This window comes from Oreochromis niloticus, linkage group LG22 (genome assembly GCF_001858045.2).
Source record: "Oreochromis niloticus isolate F11D_XX linkage group LG22, O_niloticus_UMD_NMBU, whole genome shotgun sequence".
In the NCBI taxonomy this organism is placed as follows: Eukaryota; Metazoa; Chordata; class Actinopteri; order Cichliformes; family Cichlidae; genus Oreochromis; species Oreochromis niloticus.
In genome coordinates, this window is record NC_031985.2 from 17,427,706 (window position 1) to 17,452,522 (window position 24,817).

At 41.4% G+C, this 24,817-nt stretch overlaps 2 protein-coding genes and 1 long non-coding RNA gene across 5 annotated transcripts; 2 read left to right on the forward strand and 1 right to left on the reverse strand.

The window, feature by feature from the left end:
- The first annotated feature begins 476 nt into the window (after positions 1 to 476).
- Positions 477 to 6,559, forward strand: LOC102079974 (uncharacterized). The gene is made up of 3 exons (XR_266804.4): positions 477 to 664; positions 2,841 to 3,189; positions 3,278 to 6,559. It is a non-coding gene; the product is annotated as an uncharacterized LOC102079974 (long non-coding RNA).
- LOC100710074 (SH2 domain-containing adapter protein E) lies at positions 5,975 to 15,522 on the reverse strand. The gene is made up of 6 exons (XM_003452492.5): positions 14,222 to 15,522; positions 11,678 to 11,804; positions 9,201 to 9,437; positions 8,574 to 8,802; positions 8,118 to 8,237; positions 5,975 to 7,444 (listed from the first exon to the last, which is right to left on the reverse strand). Exons 1-6 carry the CDS (start codon positions 14,747 to 14,749, stop codon positions 7,261 to 7,263), a joined length of 1,425 nt encoding a protein of 474 aa, XP_003452540.1. The 5' UTR covers positions 14,750 to 15,522; the 3' UTR covers positions 5,975 to 7,260.
- Positions 15,523 to 16,346: 824 nt separating this feature from the next.
- On the forward strand, positions 16,347 to 23,820 carry pygo2 (pygopus homolog 2 (Drosophila)). Of its 3 annotated transcripts, XM_005457241.4 has the most exons (4): positions 16,347 to 16,561; positions 17,270 to 17,333; positions 17,947 to 17,999; positions 20,530 to 23,820. In XM_005457241.4, exons 2-4 carry the CDS (start codon positions 17,282 to 17,284, stop codon positions 22,198 to 22,200), a joined length of 1,776 nt encoding a protein of 591 aa, XP_005457298.1. In that variant the 5' UTR covers positions 16,347 to 16,561; positions 17,270 to 17,281; the 3' UTR covers positions 22,201 to 23,820. The 3 variants fall into 3 exon arrangements, with proteins under 3 accessions (XP_005457298.1, XP_013131350.1, XP_005457299.1); XM_013275896.3 differs by having other exon boundaries at positions 16,347 to 17,333; XM_005457242.4 differs by lacking the exon at positions 17,270 to 17,333.
- Positions 23,821 to 24,817: the final 997 nt, after the last annotated feature.

Genomic DNA, 24,817 nt, shown 5'->3' on the forward strand with positions numbered 1-24,817 from the left:
ACTAGATATAAGCTGACCCAGATGTTTGACTTGGAAGTGCAAAGAAAACTTCTTCAAAAGAGGAAGACAGAGGGAGGAGAGAAAGAAAAAGAGCGAGTGTGAGGCAAAAATAATGAGTGCTTTTGTGCATATGCCTGTGTGTGTGTGTAAATGAAAAGAGGGACAGCAAAGCCAGAGAATGGATCCAATTTATGAAATACATCAGTCAAGTATGTAAGTTGGAAAGTGGTGGTATAATCACAGAGGAATGCTCAAGCTGCTGTGACTGTGAGCACACTAACTGTCCCTCTCTCACACACGCACGCACACATAGATCAGTAAATCAACACGTCCTCTTCCACCTCATTGGCTTTTGCAGCTGCTCGTCACTTTAAAAATATGGCTGGAGAGGAAACACAAAGCAGATGAGTTACATTAGAACCTCTCCTTTCAGTCCTCTGAGGGATTTCACTTGGAGGTGTAATTGTGCTTGGACACTGATGAGCTCAACTACCTGCTCTTCTTACCTTCAGCAATATTAAGAAACTGATTCCAGGTCAGCAGTGCGTCAGCGGGCGTGGCTTAAGCGATCCGCTTTCATTCCTCAGCCCTCTGTGTTTTCCAGAGGTGTCCTCTGGTTGGTCGGTTTGAATATTTGAGCTCGAGGTGCGGAGCCCGCAAACAGGTAATGATTTCAAAACAACGTGTGTAAATGTTAACCCGTTTTGGCCCGAGGCAAAGCAAACGACCTTTAATGGCTGTTAACGGTCTTGTTTACTACTTTTCTTGTTTCATTCCAGAGCAATGATTAGTTTCAACCACTTGCAGTAAGGAAAGTAAATAAGAGAAAAGTTTGCAGTACAACACACACATGGATCTAGCATTCAAGGGGGGAAAAAGGAAAAAAATATACAGATCATAACAGTGGACCTAATTCTGCAGAATTAAATTTGTAATTCTAATATTCTCCCTCTATGCTGCACATTTCAAAGCTTGGCTTCCCAGCTGTCTAGCTATCTTAGACTGTTTTTAGTGAAGATCTTTACTGAATTCTTCCTTTTTGCTTTGAGCATTTGAGTTAATCAGTGTCAGGGAAACTGCCTGTAAATGTTTATAGTCACTTCAAATAAATAACTGTAAAACTCTAGGAAGGGTAGAAAGATAAAGATGTCGAGAGCGAGAGCAACAAGATGCAGGAAAGCCACTATTCCATGTGAAAGACAGGCAGCACAAAATCCTGAAATGGAATTTAGTTTGATTTGTTTGTCACCTGAATCTAGTGAAGCAAACTGGTTTGTCAGCTCTGCTTGCCTTTCTGTACAAGTCTGCGATACCAAGTCAAGTCAATCTGCAACACACAAGGAGGGCACACGTCATATATTTTACTTGGGTAAAAGTGCCAAAGTTTTAGCTGCTTTGGTGTTAATGAAATTAACAACAAGTGTGCTGGAGTGGCAACAACGACACAACATTCAAAACAGGTCACTGACATTTTTTTTCCTGCTCGTCTTTTCAGACTGTTTTTCACTAGTTTTGCACTTGAGTAGGGTCAGAGTCATGAAGTGAAAGTCCAAGTCCCCCAACATGGAACATCAATAAATGTTATTTCTAGAAGGTTTGCTGCATCTCCCATCAAAGTCTCAAGTGGATGAAGTAGATTCTAGGTGATGGGCAGTTACACTGGGAGAGCTGGACAGGGTTGTAGAAGGTCCTTAACCCATCACCAAGCCCAGTATCTGGTCCTTTCTGCAAAGAAGAACAGGATGAGCTACAAAATGACTTCCAACAGGCCACTGGTGTGAATGTCTCTGATCAAACACTCAGAAACAAAACTTTGCCTTAGGCCCGGTGTCCTCTAGTGGAGCCCGATCGGAATTTGCCGTTGAATACCAGAATTGGTGCTTCAACCACTGGCACCCTGTACTTTTCACTGGTGAGAGCAGGTTCGCTATGAGCACATGTGACAGACAAGAAAGGGTCTGCCTGTAAGATTGTTCAGCATGACCAGTTTGGTGGTGGGTCAGTGATGGTCTGGGGGAGGCATATCCATGGAGAGACACACAGACCTGCTATTAGATATCAGGATGAAATGGATGAAACCCTTGGACACACCGTCAGATACTACACTGGTGCAGTGGGTCCTGGGTTCCTCCTGGTGTACAACAATGCCTCATGTGGGAGAATATGCAGGCAGTTCTTAAAGGATAAAAGAATTGATACCATTGACTGCCCCCCACGTTCACCTAACCTAAATCCACTAGAACAGCTCTGGGACGTTGTGTCTCGATCCATCCAATTCCACCAGGTTGCACCTCAGACTGTCCAAGAACTTCCTCAGGAAACCATCTGTTCTATCATTGGTAGCATGCGCCATCATTGTCAGCCATTCATAAAAGCAATAAAATTTCGGCAAAATGTACTAGCCTGCATCATTTTCAATTTGATTTTCGTGGTGTCTTTGAATCCAGGCCTCTGTATGTAGATAATTATCATTTTCATCAAGCAATACGGCATCCTTTCACTCCTAACTCATTATTGTGTCCATGTCACTATAGATATCCAGCATTTTTTTCCTACTGTGAGTTTTCTTTCTTTTTCTGAAGTTTTTCTTTAAGTTTTTGAGCAGTGTACTAGTGCAGAAGTCTTAGGAGAACAACATGCATCGCATGAAAAGTACTTTTCCTAACTCTGCGATTCTGTTTTATACGTATATTGAGAGCAGTCCTGGGTTTGTCCGGTGAATTATAGGCTTGTAGCTGAGGTTTATCAGCTGTGAATCAGGGTGAGACAGACATGCCGCATGAGATATGCTTCGGAGCAGTTACTTAATTCTCAGTCAAATGACCTTTTCAACCACACAGGGATGAACAACAGCGCGGAGACATCCTGCAAACAGTGTCTAAGAGCACGCCTGACCTCGTGAGGTGAGCTGATTTAGACTTAAAGACAACAGTCTCCGCATGGCAGGTGCATCCTGTGTGAGGAGAGGAGATGAGCATTACAAAGCCAGGCCATGTCTCTGGCACAGAGTCTGATGCATCTGATAAGGACCTGCAGGAACACTTCGGTTACCAACAGAGCAGGTCAAGCGACACCCAGATGTCAAGCCACCCTGTCCATCAGGCAGCGAATCCTGAAGCGATCATGTCAGGCTGTCATGCAAGCCTGAGAGGGGCTCAACGATTGCATGACAGCCCTGATGGCACTGATGTGAGAGCAAACTAAAATTAGTCATTCGAGTATACAGTAGCATAGGTGGCTCCAGGTCTATATCATTTGACGATTCATTCTTTTCCAGGTGTATCCCCCCCCCTCTTGGGTAGAATTTGAGAAGGCCTGCTTTCCTCCGCTTCATGAAATCCATCTTGATAGAAGACCGCAGGGAGACCTTGTGGGTGCAGCACAGTGCCAGAAAGAAGTCAGCAAGCAAGTGGATTACATTCATAAACAGCAGGCTTTGTTAGTGAAAAGGGCATTACCTCAACTTCTGAGGTGCTTTTTGTTTCTTTTAATTGAACTTCAGGAATTTTTTATGCTTTTGCATGACCATTTAAATTACAATTCTTACTTCTTCTGAAATAATCTTTAAAAGTGTATTACAAACCACCAACTTGACCACGCACACACAAAGAGCACTTTAGAGTTAAAGCTAAGAAGATCAAGATGGAGAAAAGTCTGAAAGGAAGAATTTTTCAATCATCTCGCAACCCCACAGATTTATCTTGTGACTAAGTTGAGGTACAAAGTTTGAGAACACTGTACTAAATCTTATAAGAGAGATTTACACAAATAATGTTGCTCACGAGGATCATTTTTCTGCAGATTGACATCTTTCAGTATGTTTTGTTGATAAAGCCTCTATTTCTATATTCTTGCATTTATTTCAGAATTTGAAATATTGTTAGTTTATTTAATTAAATAATCTCTGTGTGGTTTTGCGAACATTAAAAAAACAAAACAGGTTTATTTTTGTAGCCAAGCAGGTTAAAAGACGTGCTACGTAAGTCACCCGACACCGATGAACTGCTTAAACGGGTAACGGCAAACAAATATCCATGACGTGACAACACTCGTGAGAAGGCTGAAAGTCATCTCCATATTAGGACTAATGAAACCCAACTTGTGGCTCTCCTTAATGAGCTAAAGCACAAACTCTTGGCATCACGCACGGTGACGGTGTCCTCCGTGAGAGTCAAGGAGACAACCTCAAATAACACCGACAGGGTGAAGAAGGTAAAGGAGAGGGGCGAATGATACGTAAGAAAAGGAGGGAATGAGAGAGTGATGGTGTCAATTGCTCCTGTTTTTTCCCCCTTCACATTAAGTGTCCTTGACATGGTTGTAATGATACTACTCTACCTCTTTGTCTGTTTTTAGCACTGCATTTATCTTAGATCTACACACGGCACATGCCGGGTGCTCATTGCATTCACGTCAGCCGTTTGTTCTTAACATGATACTCACCTGAACTCCCCACTGGACTTTTGCCCTTAACCTGGAATATTATTCTGTCTCCTCATTATCAGCACAGAGTACTAAACTTCCAGGTAAATTATCAAACTGCTGAAACCACAATCAATCTCTCACATTTAAAGATTCATTGTGCTCAAAAATGCCCTCATTCAGTCACTCGGCTCCTCTGGGATGTTGGGACACTTTGATCTCTCTCTGTCTTTCAGCGCACGCATCACTGACACAAATACCCTCACATTCTGCTGTTTATGTTGCTGATTTATTGGGATCAGAGACAGGCTCACAGGGGATATCCAGCATTGAGATTCGGGACCTTTTATTATAATCTGCTCTACAGTGTTCACACAATAGGTTTTCATATATCAAAAGAGACTAATAAAAAAAAAAGAATGAAATGTATAGCAGGTGTGTCTCCTCGGATTACTACTGTTTGAACTGAACTCCCATAAAATCTTTGAAGAGACATGTTAATGGCAGACCTCCAAAAATGTATAATAAAGCCAAATGTAACCTTTGGAAGGACTGTATTTTCTTGTCAGCTGACAGCTTAACAGGAGACTGAGCTGTAGATCAAAGTGGTACAAAAATGAATTCCAGCATTTAAGAGTAAAGACACGATGCCAAATATTTTAGATTTAGAATGCAAGAAGAAACACACATTAAGACTTCAGTGAATATAATACAGTCACCAGTTTGTGCTTCTGCCGTTTAGCACCAGAGGGCATTACACCTGAGGGATAGCAGCATTAGAAACAAGGGAACGTTAAACAGAGACGAGACTGGCATTTCTTTCATGCACTTTTACTGTAGGAGCCCTGTAATTAAATGGAATTTCACTTCTTTTATTTAAAATTACTATGTAACTATATTTACCTACAAATACTTAAAAAGTAGGCACACTAATATAAGGGAGTAACAAGTCAGATTTTTATAGGAAACAAAGATATATAAAAAATACTATAAGTAAATTAAAATACTGTGCAAGTGATTTTAAGTGTAATTTTTATGGTAATTTTACAGAAAAACAAAATATTTCCCCCATCTTTTTTGGGAGGTCATAATATGGAGTGGAATAACCTTGCCACTTTACATTTGTATCTTTCTTTTTCTTTTCTTTGTTTGCATCTTTTTTGAATGTTCCTTATGTTGATGTGTATTGTGGATGTTCCATTATTTAAATGTCTTTTTATTTTACCAATAAAAATGTGATAAAGACTCTTCTTGCTTACAATCTTACAAGAAAACATGAACAACACAACTTGCAGATCTATGTGACCTAATTGTGGAGCCAAGCAGTGGCGGATCTACAAAATTTTACATAGGGGGGCAAATGAGGGGCGAGAGATTGAGGCAGGGTGGCTCATAACTCTTCAGTGAAGTAGTGAAAATCCCATATTTGTTAATGGAGTCAACAAAATATCCACAAAAACACTTTAAAACTATTTATTGTATCATTATCTCTTCTAAGAAAACAAAGACAATTTTTAGGTGGGTAATTTTAGACAATTAGTTTTTACAAGTATTTTAAAGACATAAAAGGAGGGCAAGGCTCTACAGCTTGGGGCCAGTTGCCCCACACCGCCCCCCCTGTATATCCGCCCCTGAAGCCAAGTCTAACCTATTTTTTTGTTTGTTTGTTTTTTCACAATCACTGATCAACAATAATTTTCAAAAGAAGTGTACAGAAAGTGGGAGTGTCTTCATTGTGTATAACACCTTAAAATCACGTAAGGGTTAGGTTACAGTATTATTGTTTATTTCTGTAAAAACCTGACTTGGTTCCCGCATATTCTAGTGTACCTAACTTTAAGAATTTGTAGATATATATAATTACATTGTAACTTCTAAATTCTGTTCATTTATAGGTGAATTACACCGTCAGTCGTGGGCCATATTAAAAAATGTTACCTAAAGTTTTCTTACCACAAATCACAGTAATATGCAGAACTCCTTTACACGTGCTCCCACAAAAGTCTCATTAAGCTGGACCCAGACATTAAAATTCAGCATCAGCTCTAACTATTGTAAAGCTTTCATGTCTTCAAGCACATTGCACCAGGGTGAATCACCAACTCTTCACAGTGCAGATAATACAGCAGAAACAACACCCTCATTCACAGTAACACAGTGGAAATCTTCAAGGCACCGTGGTTACAGATAACCAACAAGCATACAATCATAAATTAGGAATGCATTAAGATGATACACATAAAATAGATGGGCTTTGTTCATATTTTTGTAAGTGGAATTAAATGCTTATGTGCATGGGTTTTTGTGTGTGGAGAATTCTTTTTGTTAGGAATTTGGTACAATGTCCAGCAGCTCCACTAGAGGGCGAAAGAGAGCCAACTGAACTGAAACGTTAGGTCTCCATCGCAAAAGTACTTTCTGCTTCACAGACTGTGTCACATTGTAGCTTTTGTCATAAACATAGTGAGTGATTAAAACATCTTGTGTGTTTACAAACTCCAAGTGACTTTTTATCAGTAAAAGTGCCCCATCGTCCCTGCTGAGCTTGCTCACATGCAAAACAGCAGCATGGATGTTTTGCATGAGCTGCACATCAAAGTGAAATAAAGGAAGCAGCCAATTGTAAATTTTAGATATGGAGACAGTCGCAGTCAATTTGGTGATGAAATGAAGATAATTAAAAAAAAAACCACATAAGGCAGGGTTAGTTTGCTGTATGGATGATAGTTCCCTGAAATCAGAGCTGATGTTTTGATTGCTTTTTGGAACCATTTCTTCTCCCTTACTCACATCCAGGGGTGTGTTTGTTTTGCATAGTCAAGCTAAGTTATGATTGAGTCAGTGGATGCGAGGCACTGGGTGCAGCAGGGTCATGTGCTCTGCTCCGTTGAAAGGCAGACGCTGAGTGGAGTAGTGGTGCACCACCTCTGGGATGCTGGGGAACACGCAGCTGCTCTGGTCCAGGGTGTAGCCATTTTCTTTAGTTTGGGCAACAATGATATGAACGCATCCCTGACTGGTCCTGACTCACACAAACAAACACACACACACACACACACACACACACACAAACACAAACAGAGGAGAGGAAAAGGAAAACAAGATTTGACTGCGCTGCTGAACATCCAAAACTGATAACAGATGGGCAAAACCAGCAGTAGTCTGTCTCTCTTCCCTGTTCAACTTTGTACTTTAAGTGGGAATCTTAGCTTCAAATTAGTTACTGAAATATAAAATCTGAATAAAAATATCTGTATCCTGCATATGAAGTGTAACTTGGATATATTTACTTATAAATCAGCTTCATGTGTATATGTAAGACTATTTTACTGGTTGCATATTTTTGCCTGCTCCCTTTTTCAGTCTCCATAGTGGATCATCTGCCCCCATTGCACCCTATCCCTGTGCTCTTTTGTCAACCTTCTCTATGTCCTCCTTCAGTACATCCATGAATCTTCTGAGGTGCTTCTCTTTTCCTCCTCCCTGGTAGCTCTATATTCAACATGAAGCCATACTGCTCACATATAAAGATATGATTTTAAGCAAAAACGTTGAACAGTCTTAAAAAGCTTAATTAAAGTATATACATGAAGCTCTTTAGCTTACTTCTTTTAATTTTGTGATACATCAATGACTCAGGTAAGCAACATTTCAGCTCTCCACACAGTGTCAATGCACTTTCAGACTGCACTCACTTGAGGGCGATGGAGTACTTGCTGTTGTCCGACTCGCTGTTCCGGACCAGGAAGCTGGCCTCTTTGCAGGAGTGCAGCTGAAACTCCGCCTCCTGCCGAGTCACGCAGCCATGGTACCAGCTGAGACAGAGGGTGGGAGCGAGGGAGATGTCATTTCATCTGCAACTGATTATGTGTAGGTCCTCATTTTATGCAACTCCTTGGAAATGAGCATTACTCTTACATAACACTACAATTTATTAATGCTCTGGAGTGAGATTTATAGCCAGAATAAGAAACAGATGCACACTGTGACCATGAAATTCCTGGAGAAAAATGTTTTATGTGTGTCTATGAGGAAGATTCCCCACTGTGAGGTACAACTCTGATTCTGCCTCACTTCATTTGTCAAGATTCACATTAATAAAATGAAACAGTTACTATCCTGGTGCAACGAGTACATAAGAATCTCCTCACCTCTGTTTTTCCAGTGGCAGGGAGGGGTCCACGGAGCAGGCCTCGGTTTCAGAGCTGCTGCTGGAGGTAGAAGATGGCAGCAGGGCTGGCAGAGAGGATCTCAGAATCTTTTGGGTCCAGCTTTTCTGCCTCCGATGCTGATGCTGGGCTGGTGGATGTTGGGGCTGTCTAGTAAGTGTAGGGTGAGGCGTCTCATCTTTGGCGGGGCGATCAGAGCTGTCAAACTGTGCTAGGGGAAGACGAGCACCACGAGAAGATAAGAATTTATGTAAAGAAACAGCTGACTGCGGTTTGAACTGGGTGCAGAAGCCTCCTGTCAATATAAAATAATAACACAGACTTTGATGCTGCTACATGATGCTTTTCAGTATGCAGTTGGTCTATGCAGTAATAAAATATAAATGTGAGGCTAGTGCTGGCTGGTCTTTTGAGCAGATATATTTCACATTTATCTAGCTGGGTTGTAGAAACACTGTTTCAATAAAGAAACTGGTTGAAAAGTGGAGCAAAGTCTACTCAGGAGTGCACAGATGCAGAAATGTATGTTATTTTTTGTTTGTTTTTTCTTGCTGTTGGCTTTAATTGCATGGCTGTAGTATGAAAAGACATGAATAAATTCTACTGTACCTGATAGGGTTTTAACAATATGCTCCTTTTTCCACTCCCAGGGTAGCTCGTACTCAGTGGAGGGACGAGTGTCCAGCTCTGGCCGCGTGATTGCCGTCTTCTCGCTGTCACCACCTCCCTCGTATGGGATGTCATAGATCTGTACGGGGGCAGGATGAGCTTCATCCGCTGTTCCCTCACTCCCCTCCATCACCACACACACCTTTAGCAGGTCTTTAGATCCTCGACGTCTGATCTCTAGAAAGCATGAGATTAAAATATGACAGACATAAGCACCTGAACCTGGAGAGGAAGGCTGCAGTGATGCATCACCTCCAGTAGCTGCATAAAGAAGATCAACAGCTGCGGGCTGGAGACTGAAAAAACACTCGGAGCAGTTAGCATCAAATTTCTGGACCAAAATAATTAAATAAAAGCAGTCACTGCTGCCACAGTTAGTGACCATGAAGTCCACAGAAACACATCAAGAAGGGCATAGATATTCATTCTTAATCATTTGTCATTACAACTACTAATCTGTAAATATCCTTAATCCATAAATGAATGCTAATAAGATGCATTTGAATAGATTTTGGTCCATAACATGACTTCTGATATGTTCCACTGATTTGAATGGATTATTCAGTTTCTTTTCCAAGTTCATCTTCTTAATGAGTGCTTCTAATTATAATGTAACACATGTCAATGTAGTTCTGAATCTTCATTAAGGTAACCATAACTGTCACTATTTGATAATGAACCCTTATAAACATCATTTTAACAGCCATTTTATTTGCTAGTCTAATTCCAGTAGTCCATTCCTCGGCAGCTGTTGGGTGCTTACTTGTGCTAACTGGATAAATTAGGAATAAAAGTGCAATTTTTGCACTGCTGCTGTATATCAGAGCATCATTATCAGAACCCAAGCAATTTATTTGGTGGTTTGCTGATTTCAAAGTCTGATATACTGGCAGATTTTTTTATCCCCCAGATACATAAAGTGAGCAGATTTCTGCGACATTTATCATGTTTCATTACTTATTATTCCTTATTGAGATAATATGAAAATATAGTTTAAAAGTAATCTGGTTTTATTGTCAGGAAAACCCGTATTAGCTGGTTGATGTGTTTGTGACTGTTGTAATTATAGAGAACAGAAAACTATAATAAGGCTTCACTCACAAAACTTTAACACATCTAATGCCTTAAAACACAGAGACATGCACTGGACAACTGCACTTTACGTCAAGTTTACAATGCTGCCTTTTAATGTATTGTGTATATCTATTCATAGCGTGTCTGTGTTTAAAGCAGAGAACTACTACACAGAGATTTGTTATGTGCAATAAAGAATAATTAAATCTTTGAATCTTGATGTCTTCTTATTTTATTATGTCAGTGTCAACAAGCAAAAATCTAAAGTGATTTCAATTCAGGTTTATTCATATGTGCCAATTCACAACAACAAACCCATTAAGGCAGCTTAAGGCGTTTTCAAAAGAGTAGAAAAAGGTTATTATTGCGAAGAGTCCTGCTGCGTTTTAGAGCAAGGTTGAAAGTTATTACGCTTTCATAAAATAAAACAGCGACCTTCAGGGGAAAAACCACAAGCCGTTACATTTCACATTAAAGAGGTCAATGCATTTAAAGACTGAGACAAGTGTTTACCACTATTAATTTAGCAGGCTACATAAATCACGGGCCATGAGAGAAGGGTGTTTATCTTTGCCAGACCATTTTTGCTAATCATGCTCAAATTGGGGGGGGGGGGGGGAGTTTAAAGCAACATCATGACTAGATGTAAAATAATTGTAAAACAGTCATTAATATAATATTATTTATTCTATCTATGTAATACATTTTGTTCTAGTCACTGAGATCAGCTGCCAAATAAAGATTAATAACGATGCTGTATACTGAGTCACAGTATTGTGCACTGCTTACTTCCTCAGTATGATTTGAGACTCTTAAACTGACTCATTCACATCATCACATCCTCAGTAGACTTCTCTGATGAGGTGTGGAAGTCGCACAGCCACTCACCAGACTAGAAGCTACTACAGCAATAAAACATTTTCTCATTCACAGCGGGCTATTGTGAGTAACTCTTTCAGTTTAAACAATGGACTGATGGAAGGAAAGGTCAGGGGAGCATGTGATTGGACGACTGGTCACCAGTCCTCCTTGACGCTGGGAAGTTTTGATTAATGGTCCGACAGCTCTATATGGGGGTTTACACAAAACTGTGTCAGAAATGCAGGGGGAGCGCACTGAGGGCAAACTTCCTTTTTAATGAATAGTACCAGGAAACAGAGGCAGGAAAGAGGAAGCAGGAACAGGAAACTACACCCATTGTCCAGATGGGGTACAGAGAGAGCGCTACGGGAGTGAGTTCATGTTCTCACTGCGCTGCCTGGAGAGACTCAAAATGGGAATGCTGTCAGTCACAGGAGGACCCTGTGGTAGTAAAGACCAGAGCATCCTGATCAAAGTCTTACCGGTTATCATTTGCTGTGCATCGTACGGCTCCATGTAGCCATCGTTCTCACCAACCCTCTCTGCCTCCCTTTGCTCTCTGGTTTTCTGAGCATCAAAAGGATCCGCATAGTCCTCAAGGATAATGACCTGGTTAAAAACACAGTGAAATTATTCTTTTTTCATGTATAATTAGATTCTTTAAACACAAAATAAGGTTTTCAGAATAAAGTTTTAGAAGGGTCGAGGAAAAACTGTAGGAAAGCCCAAGCAGTAATCTTATATAGACAAAGAAAATGCAGAAATGTTGTCAGCTGATGATCACAATTAGAACATTTAAGGGATGCTGGTCTATTTATAACTATCAATAATCAAGAAAGCTGGATGGGCTGAATGAACAGGACACACCAACCTGAGTCAGAGGTAACAACATAATAACAAAATGCCCAATCAGCAAGTGTAAGAAGTAGAAGTATATGTCAGGGTTCAGGGTCGCGAGCAGCTGAAACTTCACTCGGCTTTTAGACAGAGAGTAGCAGGGTACACCCTGGACATGTGACTTATCTTATAGCAGGTGCTAAATATAATGTCATCCATCATCTCTAGCATGAAATACAGCTCAAACTAACAATGCTTTCATTAAAAGTTGGCCTTGAAGCCATTGTAATAGTTTTTTTGTCTATAAAATGTCAAAAATAGTGAAAAATACCCTTTACACTGTATCCTGTCAGAGCCTTTTTTTTCTTTTGGCAGAACAAAAGTTTTATAGTACTCCTTTTTTAATAAGAACAGATTTCAGCATAAAATATTTAATACAAAGAAAAAAGTTACACCAGATCCTAAAATTTGAAGATAAGCAGAAAAAAACTGAGCATTTTCCAGATGTTTTTTCTTGTGCTAAATATAGTCTCAGCTTCCCTGAGGACGCTGGGAACGAGGTACTAAATTAACTGCAGTAAACAACGAGACAGGCTTCAGTTAGAAGAATATTTAATGCCTTGTTTTACACATGTACTGAAGTCTATTGTCTCTGCACATTTACTTAACCTCAATTATTCTGCTGCATCAATCACACCCGAGTGTCCTGTCACCTTATCAGTGACACAGAATTTCTTGTTTACTTTACAAGCCATGAGAGACAATGGCAGGCTGCAAAAACTGCCTCCCTAAAATCACTTCCAGCTGCCTTTGGAGTTTGAATAAAGGCGAAAAAACTCAGCCTGCCGAGTGTAAATGAGCACACCAACAGCTGTTAAGGGGTTTAGTTCAGAAGGATCCAGCAGGACAAAGTAGTGCAGATGACAGCACAAGTATACAGACATATTAAGCCTTGATCAAGTTTTATATTCTTCCTCCCTGTGAAGAAAAGGCATCATTTTTTCACTAAATGGGAGAACAAAAGTTTAGATGTGCAAGACAAGAACTACAAGAACTTGACTGATCAAACCCAGCAGCAACTGCAAATGATGTCATTTTTTTTTCTCACCATCTCCTCCCTCACTTTTCTATGATTCTGTGGGGTTTTTTAAACTGAGCTGGAGGGCACTTTGGTTAGCGCCTGAGTGTCAAGTAACCTCTGCTTTTTATAACATGATAGCCATTACTGGAGGGATGGGATGAATGTAGTAAAAGAGAAGGATGAGGCAGAGGGAGGAGTTGAATAAAAGGACATCACTGAGCCATATCACATACACAAGAGGGAGGTGAAGGCCTCACGTCTGACCACAGCTTTGTTTTCAAGGTGGGGAAGATGGGCGTATGGGCGAGGGGTGGAGAGGAAGAGAAAGAGAGAGAGGCGGAAAGAGAGGAGGAGGAGGAGAGGACACAATGGGAAGCAGAGACAAAGGGGGATGGGAGAAAACAAAACAATAATATCAATTTTCAGAGCTTGGACTGGATCCTGCCGACTTTGTTGCCAACAGATTTGATGACTCTCAGTGGAGAGTTTGCTTACAAGGTGCAAACAGACGGTTTTGATTCACTGCTGCTACATCCGTGTCAGTTAACGTTATTCCACAACTGCTTGAAAGGTTTGTAGAACTAAGAATATAATAAGATTTTATTATACTAGTATGATTAGGCTGAATAAAGTACAGAAACAAACAAACACAGTAAGCAGATGATATTTTTTATATTATTGTGGATCACTGGTGTAATGTATGAGTTTAGTTGGAACTAATTCTTATAATTTATTGTTTAATACAATAAAATAAATGTTCTTAAGGCCCATCAGAGGTCTGTGTGCAATCTTAATCTGAAAAGCAACAAGTGGATATAACACAGAGGAATATCTTTAATGAAATAACGAAACACTATATTCTTTCTCTGGATACAATTATTATCTATCTAAATGAACCAACAGCTGCAGCACCTTTAAATGATAATCAGGGGGGTGACCTCTTTTAATTAGCTAGTCTTCACTCTTTTCCAATTATTTTCAAACTACACAACAACACGATTTAAATCAGATGGGTTTTTTTAAAGATCCATATCCCAGAAGTAGTATTTATCTGATGGGGCATCTTACAGGGAGGGTTAAACCTTCTAAATCTGAAAGGGAAACTTACGGTTTCTGTTTTGCTCTTTGGCTCTTTGGCTGCTTTCTCCGCCTCAGGTGCCACTGCGCTGGTGATGGTACCGCTGTTGAAGCTGGGACTCTTGTCCTGCTTGTCCACTCTGATCAGCCGACTGATGTATGCGTGGGCAGACGGAGAGCTCTTAATGGATCTGGGCTGCTCATCAAACACCGGTTCTGCTTTGGAGTTCTTGCGACTTTTCCCAGACAGGAGGTTGTCCCAAACTTTCCCATCTTTCGGAGAGCTCACGCCGTTTCTACTCAACTCTATAGCCGAGTTCTTTCGATTTCTTCCGGACAGGAGAGACCCGACTCCTCCACCTACTCCTCCTCCTCCGCCCGTGCTATCCGCAGAGGAGTTTTTGCGATGGCCCGTTTTGGAGGCCGGCGCTTTGGTACCGATGCTCGCCACCAGACCTGGTTTATTGGCTCTCGGCTGCGTGCCTGATTCGGAGACTGAGCGGATCCTGTCGGCACCATTCTTCAGGTTCATGGGGAACTCTTTGAACCACTTTGCCATTGTAACTCGGATGGAAACCTCCAAACCTCTCTGCCTGTTCCGGCACTTTGTATCTCCATACACCAGGGCCCCAGAGACGCACCTTTAGAAATCACAGCCTTTCTAACAAAAGACTTCCGCTGCTTTATTCTAGGATACAGCCTGTGTCGACTGGATCTCCTCACCTCAGTTTAAAGCATGTCATAAAAGCGTGTAAGCGAATGGATCTATTCTTAAATCTTCAATTTCGAATTTAAAAAAAAAGAGTTTCTCATGCCTGTTTGGCAGGCAGTAACAAATACCGCAATTTTATCCCATCTGTGATCTCTTAAAACTGTTCCCTTTTCTACTCTGAGGAAAAGTTTATTCCCTTTGAATGAAGAGAGGTCTCCGGAGGGGGATGATCCGAAAGAATGTCAGGGTTTTCTTGCTTCTGATTTGTGGTCCCATTCCCAGGGTGGCTTTTCTGAGTTTAAAAACTGTCCACTGTTTCACTGACCCTCCTGGATGTGCCTAGAGTATGAAAAGGAGGGGGTATCTGAGGTCTAGAAGGGGGAGCCAGGACATGGTAGGCGGTGATAAGCCTTTAATTGTAGACAGCGTGGAAGAATATCCATTTTAGGAGTTTAGAGAGTCATGTGTCCAGGTAGCCGAACAAGGACAGTGACACTTTAATCATTCCTTATAGGCCTTATTTGAAAGACCTCTATTTTAATATGGAAATGAAGCAACATCAGTATAAATGCCTCATAAAATTGTGTTTTTATTATAGATTCTGCATTTCACAGTGCAGAGTGACACTTACGTTTATACATTTTCTTTTCATAACGAGTTTTCATAAAACTGACAGATGCAGTTGGATATTGTATTTAGGTCATTATTAATATTTAATCTTAATTTTTTTTAAAAAGAATTATATACATAAACATTGACAAACAAGAAGTGAATTCAACCATGTGATTTTTTTTTTAACTGTTTTTCTTTATTATTTACACAAAGTAAACACCACAGGGTTAATTCATCATCCCAAGTACTCCACAAAACGATCCCTCTGACAGATATATATTTTTTATTTAAGTATTTGCGCTGACCCTTGCTTTTTTTTAACCTAGTTAAAGTTATAGTTATTGTGAAGATGTGACCTCAGGTAAATCGTAAAATATTATTCGTATAATTTCTGTGGCAAATAAACTGGATTTGTGTTGGTTTTCTATGCGGTTCCCCACTCAGTAGGTCATGTACAGAACTGTATAATGGTTTTTGCATTCAAAGTATCCGTATTTTTTATACAATATTTGTGAATGATCATCAATATGCCACTTAATAACGTGCTTAATTAACAACTTCTACTTAAGATGTGCATCACTACTTTAACTGTACAGGGTATCGTTGAAAATGGTCCGTTCTGGGCCGCTTCATCTACGTCAATCAAAGGTGTGTACATATTCTATAGATTCAAATAATAAGGTGATCGAGGATAATAGTGATAATTCTTCTAATACATCATCTTAAACTCTCATATATTATGCAATACGAGTGGTCTTTTAAGAGAATTTCTTATACGTACGCTTTATAGTTTTTACGGATACCTTTCGACACCCCCATATTGGTTTTGAGATGTAACCTTCCACGGTGCGCGATACTCTCGCTTTATCCCTCTTTGTCCGGTTGCGATAGAAGGCCATGATAATTATGGCAAAATTTGCGTTTTTGAATGAATTATAGTTGAATGGTGAAACCAACAAGCATACACCGTGTGACGACTGGTTTGCTGGCAATGACACACCAGAGATTTTCAATTTAAAGGACAGCAGAGCGAGCAACGGAGAAAGGGTACAGTTTGCTTCCAAGACAGTCTGCAAGATGGCTATTAGTAGCATGCTAACGTTAGCTAGTAAGCTAATGTTAGCAAAGTAAACAACAGCTTTTTTTTTTCAAAAACGTAACCGATTTCTTTAAGTCATAAATGCTTTGATGAGTGAAATTGAGTGCATATGTTCACACTTGGATGTAGAAAGCTGAACCACGCTTTCGGATTTTTTGTCGCTACTAGCTAGCCACACTGAGTAACGTGGCTAGCTAGTTAGCCAAGGTAGTAACTAGCTTGCGTTAGCTAGCTGGTCATAGCTACACATCTGTAAGTGATCATTGAGAGAGAAGGAGGGGGTTGCTCTGTAACTTGCTGCTTGTACTGGCAAGCAGAGCCAGGTATCAAGCAACCAGTTTCACTCAGCTAGTAGAAACTGGCTTGCAAAAAAACGTGAACGTGCTCAGTCTTAACTGACGGTGATTTGGTGACCAAAAACCCGGCGTGACAGACACCGTGGCCAAAGATTTGCAGCTGGAAAGGAGTTTGCAGACCTGGGCCAGCTTATCTAGTTACCACTGAGTGCCAGTTTATGTTGTGATGATATTAATGGTAGCGTTACTGACATGACCTGAAGGCAGAATCCACCTAGTCGCCCTATAGCTTTCAAGACGTCGTCATTTTTAACTTTTTTTTTCTTGCATATGAACGGTGATTTGCCACTTCACCGACAGTCATATTAGCCAATGGCTGCCGACTCGGGGAGACTACAGGCGGGACAAGGAAAACGAAGCAGAGGTAGGAATTAATTTCACCCATCTCCAAATCAGATCGGAATCATCCATTACTGCGCTGCAATGGGCTGCACTGGTGCTGTTAGCAAATCCCTTCTCGCCTCCCCCATATGTAAACTTCACGACTGTCTCCGGTGGTGGCTGTTTCTCACAGAGTGGATCTGTGAACGGGGTTCATGTCTATCTTGCTATCAATGTACCTTCAATTCCGTTTCCTCGTTCTCATGTCTTCGTCTTTTCCTGTCTCCCTCATTGACCTTACCTCTTCTGCCTCTGTTTGCGGCCTCTCTCCCTCTTGCCTGGGTCATTTGGTCTGCCTGGGTCATTTGCGATTCAAGGCTTCATAACCTTGGTGATGATAACGCCTGGATGTTTAGCATCTTGTCCTCATGCCAGTCTATGTCCCATCATTGAATCCATCTCAACTGTTGGACTTGACAAAGAGGCCCTAGGTCTAAAGCTGCTCCAATCTGTCACTAAGGGGTATTGGCCAATCCAAATGTGATGCTGCTACTGTGTGGTGGTGAACCAAAAGCATGAGACATGGATGCTGTGTTTGTTGTGACTTATGGTGTTTCCATCTTTCCACCCCTCCCTTTCATGTTTTTCTTTTTCAGCTTCACAGATGAAGAGCCCGGAGAAGAAAAAGGCAAGGAAATCCACGGCTCAGGTAAAAACTGTTAAAAGTTGATTCTGTTTATCTGGACGTAACGTTTTGAGTGGGAGAAACGTTTCGTCACTCATTCAAGTGACTTTTTCAGTCTCAGCTAAATGCAGGTTTCTCCAACCTAAACAGTTATTGGTGATCTACAGTGCTGTGAAAAATTGAAATCTCTGTGGAAAATATATATATATATTTTGCATATTTGCCATATGCAAACATTTTTAGATCATTAAACAAATTTTAATATTTGACAGATATAACCCAACTAAATTTAAAATGCTGTTTTTAAGAGATTTCTTTTCTTAGGAGAACAAAGCTAGCCAATGTCTGCTGGAATTGTATTAAAAAACAAAGAAACAAACAAACAAACAAAAACTAATTCTAAATCATTATTTAAATGTCATTAACCGCTAGGGCTGGGCTATATCATACCGTTCACGGTAATACCGGTGTAATTTTGGGCAACGATAGAAAAATGAAATATCGCGATAGAATATGGGTAAAACGCGCATGCGCAGTGCCTATGTTTACATACGCACATGGCGGCGACGCAGAATGAGAAGAGCTAAAGTGGATCATTAAATGAAACGAATGAACCAGAACTGGTTTGTAAAAATGCTGCAACTTCAGTGGTGTGGAACTGGTTTAGCTTTTGTCCGTCAGATACACAACAAAGCACTATTTTTGGTAGCGCATGCTAGCGGGCCGTCGTTATTACCGTGTTGTTTGGAAAATACGGCACACTTAAAATCAATCCTTTGATTTTTCTGAAAATCGACAGTGCCTCTTATAATCCCGTGTGCCTTATGTATGAATTCTGGTTGTGTTTACTGACCTCGAAACGATTTAATGTGGTACATGGTGCTCGAAAATCTGTCAGATGTTTCAGTACGACTTTGCTAAGCTACGAACTCGCACTGCTTGATGGATTGTCAGAGCATTACGGTTAAGGCAGGAGCCTCGCGGAGTGATACGTACTGTGCTTCAACATAATATTACCGTATTGTGTGTGTGTATAACCTCTTTTAAGTTTTGTGGATATTATACATGGTTATGCTGAGGATATGTCGGCCAATTTCCACTGGAAATGCCTTTTGGTTAAACTGTCAGCAAGGAATTTGCATTTGCACTGTTAAATTTTTATATAACTTTAATGCACATAAAAAACAGCTGCTTGTTTAAGTGAAAATACATTGATGAGGTTTTTTGCACTAATAAAGTTGTGGAGTTGTAAAGTATTTTGTCTAGTGTCAATTATATCGTCAGTTATATCGTTATCGCAAATTTTCAAATGTATATCGTGATAAATATTTTTGGTCATATCGCCCTGCTCTATTAACCACATATTTTGGAACGTAGAGTTCAGTTTCTCCACCAACACCCAGGCCTGATTACTGCCAAACCTGTTGAATCAAGAAATCACTCAAATAGAACCTGCCTGGTTCTAAAATCAAGTAGGCTAAAAAAAAAAGAGCAAAAAGCAACACATCATGCCATGATCTAAAGAAATAGCTGAGAAACAAAGTCAGTGACATCTATCAGCCTGTTGCAGTGAAACACGGGGACAGCCATTATCCACTAATGTAGAAAACTTTGAACAGAGTGAACCTTCCCAGGAGTGAACGGCCTACCAAAATTATTTCAAGAACACATCAATGACTCATCCAGGAGGTCAGAAAAGAACCCAGAACACCATCTAAAGAACTACAGATCTCACTTGTCTTAGTTAAGGTCAGCGTTAATGATTCAAAGACCAAAGACTTTTGTGAAAGTATTCTGTGGTCTGATGAAACAAACTGTTTTGGAAAGTTTGAGTCCTGTTGCATCTGATGTCAAACTAACACAGCATTTCATAAAAAAACATTGTACCAGCAGAAAAACATGGTGGTGGTAGTGTGACGGTCTGGGGTTGCTTTGCTGCTCGAGGACCTGGAGAAGCTGGCATAATTTAGGGAACCACAAAACACGAATCAGTTCATGCCCTGAAACTCTAGCTCACTTTGCTTATGCAGCAGGAAAATGACCCAAAACACAGCAGCAGGTCCACCTCTTGCTGTTGTGCATGATCAAAAACAGGTTTTGTGGCCTAGTCAAAGTCTGTACTTGAATCTGAGGTATTTTAGCATGACCTTAAACAGGTTGTTTATGCTCAAAAACCTTGCCTTGTGTGTTACTGAATTAAAACAATTCTGCAAATAAGAGTGGGCCAAAATTCCTTCACATGTGATGTGAAAAACTCAATACCAGTTATCAAACACCTAATGGTGATAACTTAAAAAAAAACAAAAAGAGCATTTTGTATTTCCATGAGTTATCTTTGTATAATATTAAAATTTGTATGATTTAAAACATTTAAGTGTGAAAAATATTCAAAAAATAAATCTGTAAGGGAACAAATACTTTTTCACAAAACTATGTTTACATTGCTACACTAAAGAGAATTTTCTCAGTAAACAGGTTGACCTAAACATTTATTAGACTGAGAATTTAAATAATTGGTCTCAGAATGCATTGTGTATTTTGTTCTCTGTTTTAGGCTGCGGGTTTCTCCCACCTCACTGAGTTTGCACCCCCTCCTACCCCCATGGTGGACCATCTGGTCGCCTCCAACCCATTTGACGATGACTTTGCATCCCCATCCAGACCTGGTGGGGCAGGTGGACCAGGTGGTGCTCCATTTCTTCCCAGCCCAGGTGCCGGCGGAGGAGGTGGGTATGGAGGTGGAAGCAGAATGACTGGAGGTATGAACTTCATGGGAGGACCAGGAGGACCGGGCGGTGGCCAGCCTGGACGGAGGCCCCCATTCGGCCCTCCCTCTAATGCCGGACCCCACCACCAGCTAGGTTTTGGAGGAATGCCTGGCTTTGGAGGTGGTGGGGGTGGAGGCGGTGGAGGTGGAGGAGGAGCGGGTGGCTTCCCTCCTGGTGGCCCCTCTCAGTTCAATATGCCACCCAGCTTTAGTCCACCCATGCATCCAGGGCCAGGATTCAATCCCATGTTGTCCCCAGGAGGTATGGGAGGACCTGGAGGAGGGGGGCCACCACACCCTCGATTTGGGATGCCTCCACAGCAGCACGGACAGGGTGGGCACCCATTTAACAGCCCTCCGTTACCTGGTGGTGGAGGCCCAAGAGGGCCCTTGCCTCCCATGGGAGGAGGCATGGGTCCAGGGATGAACATGATGGGAGGCATGAGTGGTGGCCCAGGTGGCAATATGGTGGGAGGTTTGCCAGGAATTCCCCCTCAAGGACAGTTCCCGCCTTCACAGGATGGCCCTTACCCTGGCCCCAGCCCTCCGGGGCCAGGCAATGAGGATGGAAAGAGCTTCGGTGGAGGTGGTGCACCACCTGGGCCTCAGCAGCAGCAGCAGCAACAACAACAACAGCAACAGCAGCAGCTTAACATGAATCCAAATGGCCCTCCTCCTAATAATACAACACCTGGGCCGCCTCCAAATTCTGGCCCACCTCAGCCTGGGGGTGGTTTCCCTGGCCACTCTGATGTCCAGCAGCCCAATGCCAGTACGCCTGTTCAGCCTCCGTCAGCACCACCACAGCCTAACCCCAACTCTTCTCCCACTGGTCCCTTGAATGGATCAGGTCAGCCCCAGCATCCAACACCAAGTCAGCTACAGCCCCCTAGCAATACAAACACCCCTAACTCTAACAACTCTACCCAGCAGCAGCAGCAACAGTCAACCCCACCTAACTCTGCACCAGGCTCCACCCCTTACAACCAACAGAACAGCACTACTGGTACTGGGGGTCCCATGTCAAATACAGCCACCAATTCAGGTCAGAACAACATGACCAACAACAATGGCGGTAACACTCCCGGCAGCAACCCAAACCCTCCCTCTAATTCTACGTCAACTCCAAACACCCAGTCTCCCCTGCCTTCTGGCCCTGCTGCCCCCTCAACCGGGCCCGGCTCTGGCCCTGGAAAACTCGGCAGCTCTGGGATGATTTTCCCTTGTGGTCACTGCATGGCAGAAGTGCACGACGACCAGGACGCCATCCTTTGCGAGGCGTCGTGCCAGCGCTGGTTCCACCGCGACTGCACGGGCCTGACGGAACCAGCATATGGGCTGCTGACTCGAGAGAGTGCTGCTGTTTGGGCTTGTGACTTCTGCATCAAGACCAAGGACATCCAGGCAGTGTTTGTGCGCCAAGGATTAGGCCAGCTGGTGGCGGCCAATGAGAGCTGAGGAGTAGAAGAGAGAGCAGCACTGATTTGGGGCGCCTACGGACAAATAGAGACTCTGATCTAACCGAATGACCTGTGTGTGTCTTGTCAGCTACTTGCTCAGCTTTCTCTTGACTAGCCCTTTACTTGTTCACTACACAGAGAAACGCGCTCATCGACTTTCATGCTTATATATAGCACTTTGAGTGACTCTCGGCAAATGATTTTTCCTCCTCTGCCCCCCCACCCCCTTCCTTCTTACAGGAGTCAAAACATAATGAATGTTAAAACTACACAGTCCTTCAGATCTCTAGCCTGCCAACCAGCAAAGCACTGACACCAACACACTACCTCACACAGTTTGTGACTGACTGGCACGGAAGCTCCTACTCTGACTGTGATTTACTCGATACACTCATGTGTCATATTGGTGCGGTGACGACTTAAACAGACACACTTTAGGCGGGGAAGGTGATGTTAAAATATTCCCACAACTGTGTACAGTAAGGCTAAATGAATGGAGGATACGTTATTTGACTCGCATCTTACTATAAAACGCTTGAGTCTAGTACTGCCCTATCACATGTTAGCCTTTTTTTTTCTTCTTTTTTTTTTATGGCAAGAAAGTGAATGAAAATGGAGAAAAACATCACTATATTGCAGTGTAAAAACCTCAGCATCATGTGTATTGTGAAATCTTAAGTGTCAGCTGGGGTACGAATTTTTTTTAACAGTTCCTGCACATCCACACACACACTCTTTGACTCTTACTTCTTGTATCATTTTATACCCAGTGCTGAATAATCCAAAGGAGACTCGGACTGAGATTTCATCTGTACTTCACAGAGGATCATGCTGTCGAAACAGTTGTAAATATTAGGACAAAACATTTGTCTGGATCTTCCATCAGCTGTGAACATGCCGCAGACTCTGCCAATGATCAAAATAATGAGTTGAAGTCGTGCGTCTCGGTTGTATACGATATGACGTTTTGTTTTTATACAGTGCGTTTGAGTCAGCTGTTTTCTTTTTATCTCTGCAGTACATCATAAATTGTGAAATCAGTGCTTTTGGGTGGTGTTGGCATAGCAAGTAGTGACATCATGTCATATCAGATGTGCATAGTCCTTTTTCAAAAAAAAAAGAAAAGAAAAAAAAATCAAGATGGGCGAGGGGGGTGCATGTGAACCAATGCAGTAAGTGTCTGATTTGTTGATGTTTATATTCTGGTTTCTGAGCTGCAGGAGACCTTAAAGTAGACCAAATAACAAAAGAACGAAGAAAAAAAATACCCATTTTTCACTTTTCTGGAGCAGTATAAGATGTTTCTCTTTCTTCTCGCTTTCCTTAATTTTCTTTAATCAATGTCCGAGTTGCCTTTCTTTTCTTGCTCTCAGCTGTTCCCTTTTATTTTGTACTGGTATTCGTGCTGTGCTCTTGCTCTGCTCTGGTGCCTCCTGGTGGAACCTGGAGGAACCGGAGAGTCCTACACCAGGTGGGGAACAGAAAGGTACTGAACTCTTGAAGTAAAGACAGATTTTTTTGTACTTGTCCATGTCTGTTTTTATTCCCATTTTTAACTTTTATCTGCTAATCATTCTATTAAAATGATTAGAAAACGCAACAGTGTTGTTGCTGTAAATGCTGAGTTAACGGTGCTTCTTTAATATTTGTGTGGCTTTATTAATGGTTTCATCAGATGGGATTATTAGATTATTTTGTTAAGCCTTTATTAATGGATGAATAACTGATTCTTAATACTATTGTGACTCAAACAACACTTTTAATGTCTAATTTACTAATTTGCAAGTATTCTGAAAAAATAACAATAATGAAATCAGATTCCTTGAAATATTTTTCCCTTAATTAGTCCAAGTTAGAACCAATTCCTACGTTCATAAAAAAGGGAAATGTTTAAAGCAAATTATCTTAATATTTGAAATAATTGGCTTTATACAGTTGTCATAGGACTCTGCAGTCCCCTGAAAAACTGTACTACATTTAGCAGCATTAATTAAATAACATCATTCTTTTTCAACCATTCTGTTGTAGATTTGCTGGTATGCCCAGTTTAGGTCGAACACATTTGGCTGTAGAATATTTTGGTATACAGAAGGGTACATATTTAACTCTGTGGCTGCAAAGCAAGCCCAAATCATCACCCCTCCAGCACTATGCTTGACAGTTGGTAGGAGGTAGTTGTGCTGATATGCTGTGCATTATGGCCAAATATCTACTTTGATCTCATCTGTCCAAAGGACGTTGTTCCACAAGTCTTGCAGTCTGTTCAGATCCATCTTTGCAAACCTAAGTTGTGTTGTTGTGTGCTGTTTAGAGGGCTGCCTTTCTTCTGGCAACCCTTCCAAACAATTCATAGTTGTTTAGTCTTTTTCTAACTGTGCTATCATGTCATTTAACATGCTAACCGAGGCCCTGGGGTATTTTTGTCCTGGGTTTGTTGGTCTGACCATGGGTTAAATTTGCTGGCACGTCCGCTCGTGGGAAGACAGGCAGCTGTCCTGAATGTTTTGCACTTGTGAATAATCTTAGTGCAGAACAATGGACTTAAAATTGTATGGCAATGGCCTTATAACCCTCCCCACACTGATGGGCAGAAACATTGGCTTCTCTAAGACCAT